The sequence below is a fragment of the Lepeophtheirus salmonis genome, chromosome 8 (genome assembly GCF_016086655.4).
Source record: "Lepeophtheirus salmonis chromosome 8, UVic_Lsal_1.4, whole genome shotgun sequence".
Lineage (NCBI taxonomy): Eukaryota > Metazoa > Arthropoda > Copepoda > Siphonostomatoida > Caligidae > Lepeophtheirus > Lepeophtheirus salmonis.
Genome location: NC_052138.2, coordinates 21073887 through 21085429, shown reverse-complemented (window position 1 = coordinate 21085429; position 11543 = coordinate 21073887). Strand labels below are relative to the sequence as shown.

The following is an 11543-nucleotide window of genomic DNA, read 5'->3' as shown; positions in this document are numbered from 1 at the left end:
TACAATTTTCTTTTACAATTTACAACTTGTATACAACACATATGAGGTATCCAAAAAAAATTAGATTTTTCTTATGTTTATTCCATATTGAAGATAATTTTTATGTTGACACTCCAAATATACACGAATTTAATGGAAAAATCTATTTTGCACGTACTTAATGAGTATTTACGTGAAAATATTTATATTCTTACACCTCTCATTAGTCATTTAGCGAACAAATACAAGTCTATCAACTATGTAATTAAAACTAAGGCCTTAGGAAATCGATTTATGCTTATTGGGTAAGAAAGCGTGTTAGGCCTATAAACAAAGCTATAAAAATGGAAATTAGAAGTTTCTACATTTCTTTCAGCAACTTTAATGACTTATCTTCACCTCGTGGTATTAAAAATAGATAATCATCTCTAAACGGACGGTAATTATTCAACAGCTTAAAAACATAGCGCTTTAGGACGAATAGTTGCAATATGCAATCTATTAAGAATAATGGACGAAACATTTGTTCTTTTCGCTTTAATTTTCTTAAAATGGTAAAAAAAACAATTGTATGCCTCATTCGCTAGTGAAATGTGAAATTAAGATGTAATTAAGTAATGCAAATTTGTATATTATAATAAGAATCCGGTAAGAAAGATCTTCATATTCACAAAACATAAAATCAGCGGTTTTCTGTGGAAGAAATAGTCACAACGTAGTACCTGCTGTGTGATGAAATATCAATTTATAATGGTTTGCAATATTCATATAATCTTACATTGATTAATGAACAAATTTAATTGGATATCAGACCTAGAGGTTGTAACTTTATTATTTAAATTAGATTATTAAACGGTCAGATATTAATGAACATTAAGTTTAAGCTTGCTGGTTCCGTTTTATTTTAGTTGATGAGTAAATAAAATTAGGAAATATTAGATTATTGTCGATTTAATGAGTCTGAAACTATTTCAAAATGTAGTAATCATTTTTATCCCTTCAAAGAAGAAAGACCAGCTCTCATAATTTCATCGACAAGGAGCAAGTTGGAGGCAATAACTGAACATGAGTGAATCATTTGTTTTTTGACATTGTAATTGTCGTAGATACCATGATCAGCGGGAACAATTACTTCTCCTGTCGAACAATCAACTCCTACAGCATGGTTCCCACTATCAGATGCTTCTTGCACAAGTTTCACCATTATTTCTTGGGCATCATATCCTAAATTTTGAGATTTAATAATTTAGTCGCAGAAAATTAAAAAATACAATTTGTTAAATGAAAAGCAACTCACCTCCATTTAATGTCAATGTCTTGGGGATGACAAGCATTCCATCAGCATAGGCTTGTACTCCTAGACGAGCACGGCCTTTGAGCTTATTAATTGTATCCTTCAGTGACATATGAACTGCAACTTCAAAAGCTCCAGCACCAGGAACAACACAGCCGTCTTCAATGGCATTCTTGACAGCGCGAAGTCCATCACGAACTGCGTCCTTGATTTGGGTGAGAGTATGCTTATTGGCAGCCTTCATGAGGATGGTGACTGACAAAGGATTTTTACATTCTTCTACATATGTGAACTTATTTTCTCCAATGACATGCTCATAGACGACACCGGCATATCCAAGAACAGACTCATCCATCCCATCTAAAGTATTGAGAGCTTGACCACCACAGGCAAGAGCCAGACGTTCCATGTTACGTCTCTTAGCTCGGCGAAGACCCAAAATACCTTCACGGGCCAAAGCATCCAAAGATAGAGGATCAATACCTAGACAAACAAGAATAATATAAATGAAATAATTATGTTTCAAGATTTTCAGGAAGTAGGAATAAATAAAAATATACGTATAGATGAAGTCATAATACACAATCTAATTAAGACTACTTCAGTTTTTTTTCAATATTTTTTAAACCAATTTCTACTATTATAACTAAAGAGTAGCTTTCATTGAGTAAGTTATTATATGCTTCAAATTTATCGATACTACATTTAGTATACTATCATCAAGAGAAACTTACTTAAAGTTTAAATGTTTCTGTTTACCTTTTTGGTTAATCAAGACAAATGACTTGTCGGTTCCATCACATACTTTTTTCTTGAATTCAATAATTTTTTGTATACGATCCTCGATGAACTTCCGTTCAGCGGTTACCAACTTCTCTCTTTCTTCAGCAGATTTGTAAAAGAACCCAGAGTTGACTTCAGTTTTTTCATACTCCAGACTCACGTTACACGTAAGAATATAACAGTTGGTCAACTTTTTGGGCATTTCAGGATGACGGCCTCCATGATCGAGAACAAGACCTCTAATGAGAGAAGTATCAGCCTCAGAACGATGTTGCATTTCCATAAGTTCAACCATGTGCAAATCTAAGGCAGTGCCTTCTTGGCGGATAGCTTCAACGGCGTTGACGCAAATATCTGTGAGCTTTTTAGCAATCTATTAAAGAGAAAGAAATGTCTTACGAGAAATGGGAGTGGAAAGATGGGAGATTTCTTTACCTTGGTGTGAACCTTTGTGTGGAGGGAAGTGGAGGCCACACTCGTCAGGATTTGCTTTCTCGACTCCGGATCACTTCCCAGTGGGATTTTGATATCTTCGAGGACAGCAAGCGCAGTCTTCTTGGATTCATCAAATCCTTCTACCACAATGCGAGGATGAAGTCCCTCCGTCACATAAATCTCCGCCATTTTCAGAAGTTCTCCAATGAGCAGAACAGTGGACGTGGTTCCATCCCCGGTCACATCGTCCTGAGCTGTGGAAGCTCTGGCAATCAGAGAAGCCGTTGGATGTTGGATTTGCATCTCGTGGAGGAGGACATTTCCATCTTTGGTGATCTTAATGTCTCCAGCTCCAGACACTAAGAGCTTCAGTGTTCCGCGAGGTCCCAAATTTGTTTGAAGCACACTTTGAATACCTTTGGCGGCAGAGATGTTCACAGAGAGAGCCTCTCGGGCTCGTGCGACCTCAGCTTTGGGATTAAGGAGAGAGATGGCCGACATTCTGAGGGATTCTTAATTCTTAGGTATGGGACTCACTTCACTGAGGGAAGAATAAAGTGCTAAGTCTAGAAGGTTCTGGGGAGTGCGAGAGATGAATCAAGTGCCGGTATTTCAAGTAGGGGGCGCCTCTTTCCTCAACACAACACAACCTACCTTCTTTACTCTCATATGTTTCCATCAATAGTAGATCATATAAAAGCAACCTTGAACAAAAAGTAAGAAGAGAAGAAAATCCCCTATTTTTTATTTTTTTTTACTTCATATTAAATAATATGTTGCGTTTTGATTTAGTATCTTAAATCTAATAAAGGTTCTTAACCACAGTTAAAATTATTAGGTATTATTAGCCCCAATATGGCCTTTCCAATAAAATTAATCAATTTCTCATTTTCAAAACGATACATTTTGGCTACTTTAAGTACCATTTGCAGCGCCTCCAAAGGCTCAATAACAATAATTTGTAAAATAATAACAAATTATTGTTACTGACAAGAATTCGTCGAAGAATACAAATATAATCCACACTCAATTTTGACAAAAGTAATTCTAAACGGATTTTGTGTTGACAGCCACATTTTATATTCAGGTACTTAAAAATGTCGTAGGCGTTATTCATTCTTTATATGAAGGCCTATATACATGTATATTGGCATTGTTTTTCTAAGACTTTAGAGTCCTTGTACTCAAATAATGAGGTTTTGGCTGTTACTCTAAATTACATATTATTTTCTCTTCAGATTGTTCAATGTTAATGACAAACAACTTACGAAAGACTCGAAAATAAATTTGGTTGAGTGAATAATATTGTTTTCCCTCCAATGTTCATTCTATAGCCCTTCAAGATCCATGACTCACTCATGGGCTAATGCTGAAGTCGCCATTGGATGATCCATATTTTGTTGTAAACATTTTGCATATTTTTTTCTCTCCTTCATTAGTTAAGTCGTAAATAAAATTGCTAATATTTTTGTAGTATAAATCCAAATTTTATCAATATTCCTACATTCTACAAGCCACAAGAATATATCTTTAATATTCCTAATCTGATTTAACGAATTCTAAAGTCATCTTAAATATTATTTAATTTAATTTAAACATATTCAATAACGAAATAGTTTTGCAAAACACGTGATTATCCCATTTATTAATGATCAAAATGGAATTCAACGATTAATTATTTATTTACTAAATTATTTTTAATTATAATTTTACATAAGTCAACCCAGTTGAAAATGGATTTCTGAGTCGTAGCCATAAAGGCTAAACTTGTGGATATATTCCATTTTGAATATCTAACAAAAAAAATCGGCAGAATCAAACTTGAAGCATGGCTGGAGCACCATTTTTAATATTTTACAACAATGATTTCATGGTATTTTTTTGCACAAATGTTATTTTTTAATAAAATTTAAATTAAAGCACTTGCTCTTGTAATTACTTTAAAGCAAACATTTTTGAAATCGGTTAAGTCTGAGCAGAGTTATGCACCACTGAATCGAGTATCCTTCGTAAAAGGCCAAACTTTGAGGGACTCTAAGACAGGCCCTCGTGCTCGCATAAGCCAAAATTTTCAGACATGTGCTCCTTTGTTGGGATAAACTTTAATGTTTTAGTATAGACTGGATTGGATTGGAGTATGGATCGTAAATTATAATTGCGTATTTTAGCTATTTCTATTATAAAAAGCTAGAATATTGTTTTACTCGTCAATAAAGAATATTTTATTAGTTTTTAACTAATTAATTATTAGTCAACCACATTTTGAAATGCTAAAAGTCGGAAACTTGGCCGATCAGTTTTGATTTCACAACTAAAAAAGGGAAATTGTATTTATTAAAGTTAAAGTATTAATACATTTATATGAATTTAAAACTTAATTTAAAAAAATATATAAAGGATATGTATCTATAAGAGAGGGCAATGGCTACTCCATTGACTAATAATTAATTATTAGTATTGTTAGCAATCTAAGATTGGAGGTTATGTGATTTAAATTAAAGTCACAGAGCGATCATCTTTTTAAGAAAAAAAATACGTCATGTGTTTTAAATAATAAATTAATATGAAAACACTATTGATTTGATTAACAGAACCTTCCCTCTAAATAGACTCTAATTAAATATATTTCTAAACTTTGATATTTGCATCCTCAAAAGAATTTTCAAATTCTAAATAATTAAATTTTCTCTTGAATTATTTTTAAATATTCAATAGAGCTCATGTCATCAATTACCAAAATAATTCATGGAAACGCCCTTGGGGTCACAAAGTTGATATTTTTATTAAATAAAACGCACAAATGTCCAATTAATCTTGATGAAACTTGATCAAATGGCTTTATGGATAAAAAAAAGACCTAATACTTATGATCAATAATACTTTGTGCGAATGATAAACAGTGGTATTTTAATCAAATCAAAGTAATATGTACAGAAATAATGTAATAATTGAATATTCCATTAATGATCGACAAATTAATGGTCTAATTTTTGACTATTTAATCAAAAATTTAATATATAAGTATTCTATGCCTTATTATAAAGTTCATATGCCCACAGTTACTTTATTGATAGATACATAATAATCATGTAATCTGAATGGATCAAAACTTAATGATCGTATTAATGTATAGTTACTAATTAGAATGACCAATGTTGCAATAATATTTTAAGAACAATCAACTGTAACTTGTAAAATTTGCTTATACAAGTTGTAACTTGTACAGTCATCACATATTGGTCGATTATAAGAGACAATATGTGATGGATGACTGTACAAGTTATTACATATTGATCGATTATAAGAGACAAAAAGAATAAGATTATTGGAGAAATATTATTATTTCTATTGAAATAGATAATTTATTATTTTCAAAATGGACCTAAAATTGCATTATGATGTATTACCTAACATACTTTTAATACATATGTTACATATCAAAACTAGCAATTAGAGGGATAGATTTTCGATAGACAATGAGGCTTAAGTTCTTTTATCTTTTGGTCTCATTTTAACATGAAATAATTGACTAATTTCCTAAATATTAATGAAAAAAGGATCTTCATCGGGAGTAAAACTTTGTTTTTTAGGCCCCAAATGACTATCATCACTTGAAAATGTTCTGTACGACTCTAAATTTAACTCAATTTATTTTGAAGTGAGGGAAAAAGAATACAGAATCCTACTGATAGGTTGAGTGACTTTATTATACAAGTTCTTTCTATGTTTTATTTCCTGATCTGCCCTTTCAGCTGTATTTATTATTGTATTCATCAGAGCTCTCATCCTAAATTATTAAAGGGACATTGTTATATTATAATGCCTGATTCGTATTTGGATCACTTTTTGGACTCTCTGTCTCAAGTTGTGACGGGTCCCGTCGTATGGTTCCATGATAAAGTCGCTACTCCTTATAGAAAGAACTATCCCTGGTATCACCGACAATATCGTCGTGTGCCAGGGATTGAGAACTGTTACACGGACGATTGGGTTTGTCGAGAAGAGGCCAATGCTCAATTCCGAAGAGATAAATTGGTAGAAAAGTATATTGTTCAGCTATTGGCAAGTAGATTTGAGACCTGCTCTATAGAGGAAGGCTTCGAGGGGAAAAAAGCCAAAACAGATCCAAATGCGAAATGTCACGATCTTTGGGTATGTTTCTAAACAAATACAAAACCCTCATATTCTTTGTGATCGGAGGCAAAGGCCCTAATTTGATGCATTCCATTCATTCATTTATATTCTTTCTCTTATAGAAAAATTGGTGCAATGCCAATTTGAATTTTTATATCAAATACGGGGATATGAAACACAATTTCAAAGCTGAGGAAGCATTGATGAAGCAGAAACATCGTATGATATGGGAAAGACGTAATGGACCCATTGAGGACAATGGAGAACAATATCTTACTAATTAGTTCCATCCCTCTTCTTTTTCGCCCCTGTGTAGTATCTATTAATTTGAAAGATAAACTATAATCCTCGTTGGTTCGATAGTTATGTTTTTTCAGTTGACTTTATAGAATATACTTAGTATACATCCTGCTCTTAGTGTTCTTATTCTTATACACCATTGTTCAAATTTTAATCTTTATTGCTGTCGTGTAAAGGCATCAAAAAATAAGTTCTATGAGTGCAAAATCAATGAATTAGTTTTGTAAGTGTACGTACTTGATCAAATGAAGTAGATCCATTCACAAGGACAACTATGAATACAAATTTAGTTTTTGTAGGAACTCCCAAGTAGTTATTGTTTCCAAATATATGCTGATAAAGTTAGGTTCTTCTCCTTTTACTTTAGGTATCTTTCAGGTAAGATTGTATTTATGTAGGGTTCAATATAGAACTATAACCTTTTTCTTTTTTTTTATATTATATAAAATTTTTTTTTTTTTTAATAAATGCAAGATAACTTCAATTTTATAATTTTACATGGCAATCAGTTTGTAGAAGAAATAGCGGCGTGGGTTCATTCTAGAAGGGAAATTTTAAAGTTTTCTAGGAAGTACAATTAGTCATTATTATGCGTTGGAGTTGGGAGGAACATGTGTATGCCGTTGAAAATAAATATTGCCAAAAAATGGTGTGATTGAGTATTTTATTATTAATTTAGCTCATGAGTTTTTATTGAAGCATCAGTCAATTTACAATATACAAAAAAAAAAACCCGATTTTTTTAAAATTCATTTTTATAGCTTGAAATTTGCAAAATTAAATGAACGCGAATAAATTTATGGATAATAATGTTAGAGAACTTATTTTTTTGATCAGATCCAAATTTGTCCATATTGGGTTATTAAAACCGGATATAAACCTTTGCAAAATCACTAATTACTAATTATATAATAAATTAATCATCCACAACAATAAAATAAAATATTTTTACTTATTACATTTTGCATCTTTTTGTATTAAACAACTATCCCTCTAAAACCTCTCAATTAAATTTAAAGGTAAACCAAAAAATAAAAAAAATATTCGGTGTATGGACAATGGGGACCTCCACCTATCTGATATGATTTTCAAAACTGTCTAAAACCTAACTTTAAATCTGTACTATCACTATGAAACAAAACAAAACTTTATTTAATTTATACAACTTGTTTTAATGCCTTTTAGAAAAATGAAATTATGTTGCCGAACCCTCTATAGTATAACTATAATCTTATGTGAAAGTATAGATTTAATAAGGTAAAAGTAAAATAATCTAACTCAATATGCATTCATTTGGAAGCAATAATTTAGAATAGCTGATATAGTGTAAGACTGAACATGAGCAATAACACGACAACAACTTGTCAAAACAATAATAGTTTTGAAAATAACTCATATCTTACGAAATATTAAATTTTTTTCAATTAAACTATTTAGTTCATGTACATTATAATATTTATTATTTTGTTCATTACAACGATATTTGCATATATTTGACATTATAAGTAAATAGATAATTGTAAATAATAATTGATTTGAAAATATATGTTCCTTCCAGTAATTGTTATCGAACTGAAATAGAAAATCTGCACATTTGTTGAATTATATCGATTAATAAAATATTTCATGAATTGAAAACCACTGGACTATTATGATTGAATCAGTTCTTTCAAATATTATAATAATTATTATAAGTCCGGTTGGGAAAAATGTGTAGATAGAATAAGTTGTTAATTATAATTAATACACTGCTTAAGAGTCACTATTAATGTGAGGATATAGGACTCTCATTAACCAAGATGACTGTAATAACTTACTAATTAAAAGTAAAACAATGAATAAAAACAATGGAGGTGTCTATAGCTCAAGTTCTATATTTCAAGTGAATAACAATAGGTGAAAAAACACTTCCTTCCTTTTGGTGGAAAAATAGGTGCCTGTAATCTGGGGTGACAACTGGCGATTACATGGCTAGACATGGAAGAGGCTCAGATCCCAACAATTACTATTTGGTGACCTTTCCCTCACCCAGCCCAACCCTTGATAGCTATGCAGATAGTTCACTCATAACCTCACACCGCAGTCCTTCTCCCTCGAATTCATACGTTTACAATTAATGTAGTATCGACTCGATACGCCAGCAACACCCCTAGTAACCCCACTGTTTGATATCACTCATCGACATAGATACAAAGTATTCTAAAATCGATACTTTCTCCATTTAGTTTTACTTTTTATATGAAAGACAAGTCATCATTTATGATAATAATTGACTTTTAAGTGATAGATAACAAAACTAGAATAATTAATCATCAATTTCTTATTCTTCCCTTGAAAGTTTTGCAACAAACTTAGTATAACACTTTGCCTTTTAATAATGTAAATAGACTAAAAAATATATGAGAAACGAGAAATCTACACAAGTTACGGATTTGACTAATATTTGGTATGTGGTATTAATAATAGTAGTCTGCTAAAAATGAAACATTACATCTGTGACTCAATTTCATTTGAGTTCTTCAAGATAAATAAATTAGCATTTTGATTATGGATATATCGTAACCAAAGCAATGATCGGCAAGAATAAAATAGAATTGAAAATTATTAGTTATCTAAACAAAGGTAACTAGAAAAGAATCCTTTGGACGACATCCTATATTTGAGCAAAGTCAATTCGAAAAGGTTATTGATGTCATTCAAAGATTTATTAGAATCAATTGATGAAGACGACGGTTTTTTTCACTTTGTGGCTGGATATATTGCCAAAAATGTATCACGAAGCCTCAATTGCGAGTATTGCATTAATTTCCTTCTTAAGTCGACAAGTGTTCCTACCTAAAGTTAATGTCCAAATTGATGATAATAATCCGAACCATGTTTGAAAGAGAGATGCATTTATCAATCAAATAAATTGAGGTGGTCTTGTATGTCCATCCGATTTTACATTTATAATATGTCTGTTGGTTCAAAACTTAGGAATTGTTATCAATCGAAACGAAAAGGCCAAGGTACTATTAACAAAATCAAACGATGCAAGGTCATGGTTGTCCCAACTTTTAACGGCAAAAATATTAGAAAATGCCAACTTCAGCAAAGTTCTGGAATATACATGTAAAAATGGACATAATTTGAGGAACAAAACTTTTCCTCGAGTTTCGCGTGTTAACAACAATTTTTTTTTTTTTTTTTTTTTAAAGAATTTCGTTTCAGAAATGAATGATGACATTCGTTTAAAACGATTCGGAAGTACGCAGGAAAATGGAAGTCGTAGATAAAAAAATTAAATTCAGTTTAGCTGAATGTGATAGTAGGGTTAAATTAATATTTAAAAAATATAAAATATTTTCTTTGTTAATAAATTATTTTATTTTTAATTTAAATAATATATTGTTCAAAAGCTAAAACCATATTTTAATATCTTTGAAGGTAGATTGTCCGAAGGGAGGAGAGAAGTTGAGGAATAGTATGTGACAATCTTACATAATTAAGACTAAGTATACTAATTTAACTGCGACTAAGGCTCATATTAAGGGATTAATTCATGGATATGAGTTCCCGATGTGGAGTGGAGTCCTTCTAAAAGTGATATTTTTAATGGTGTGGTTAGAGGTTGAGAGCTACTCCTCTTCGGAGGTATGATTCCGACGGCATTAGTGTAGATATTGCTTAAAAATAACTCGATACAAATTGTGTGAATCTACTTTGGTTGTTAAACAAGTCGTATGAAAACTTAAATGGGGATCCCAAAGTCTGTCGATAGCTCTACAAAATAAATGATTCAATGAGGGAACCATTCGATAACCTGGAGAGTCTTGTCTAAAATTCCTCCTTATGAAGATAACAGGGTCCTCCTTCTTGAATGGGATCATCTACCCATGAAATGAAGTGTGTTTCATGCCGGGGGCTTTGTAGTTAAATTTGACTTATTATCCTTTGTATGAGGACTCTCAAGAAGAAGTCCATCATCATTTTAATGTGAAATAAAGATATAGAAATCGGCTAAGCATTCCAGTCTTTGTACGTGTAATCTTCTCCAGCATTTTAGGGTAAGAACAACAATATACGAGTTTCCAAGGTACAAAAAACATAGAAAATTCCATCAGTAAAATATAACTTCCCAAGAATAAAACGAGGAAATGGGAATGTATCTGTCTGCTGATTTTTTTCTGTCTCTAGTCCTTTTCTTGTAGTAGTCCTTGGTTAAAAAAAAAAAACTATTATAAAACCAAAAACTTCACCGAAAGGGTAATTAGTTAACTATTTACATAGAAATACGCAATTGATTTGTTTAAATACGTGTTTAGCCAAAAGAAAGAAATATAGCAAAAATTATGAGCAATACCAGAAAATTCATTTATGAAATTTTATATAGGTGTATATATAATGATTAATGATTAACTATTGTTCTTAAAAAATAAAAATATATTAATACTGTGAGAGTTTGCTTTAGTTTGACTCAGAGTGAATTATTAAGCATGAAAATCAGAAATTCTAAAACTTTAAAGGAGCATATTGCATTGCTAAAGTATAAAAAATCAATAAAAATGTAAATGCAATGTACATTTGCACAAATATGTTTTGAAATTAAGTAAATTATTTGACTAATTGTAAGAAATAA

General features: G+C 31.2%; 2 protein-coding genes across 2 annotated transcripts; one reads left to right on the top strand and one right to left on the bottom strand.

Moving 5' to 3' along the window:
- Positions 1 to 594: 594 nt before the first annotated feature.
- Positions 595 to 3204, bottom strand: CCT6 (chaperonin containing TCP1 subunit 6). Its single transcript, XM_040717386.2, has 4 exons — positions 2492 to 3204; positions 2033 to 2429; positions 1277 to 1756; positions 595 to 1203 (listed from the first exon to the last, which is right to left on the bottom strand). Exons 1-4 carry the CDS (start codon positions 2990 to 2992, stop codon positions 971 to 973), a joined length of 1611 nt encoding a protein of 536 aa, XP_040573320.1. The 5' UTR covers positions 2993 to 3204; the 3' UTR covers positions 595 to 970.
- A 3033-nt stretch (positions 3205 to 6237) lies between these two features.
- On the top strand, positions 6238 to 7036 carry ND-PDSW (NADH dehydrogenase (ubiquinone) PDSW subunit). Its single transcript, XM_040718246.2, has 2 exons — positions 6238 to 6643; positions 6748 to 7036. Exons 1-2 carry the CDS (start codon positions 6311 to 6313, stop codon positions 6907 to 6909), a joined length of 495 nt encoding a protein of 164 aa, XP_040574180.1. The 5' UTR covers positions 6238 to 6310; the 3' UTR covers positions 6910 to 7036.
- The last annotated feature ends 4507 nt before the right edge of the window (positions 7037 to 11543 follow it).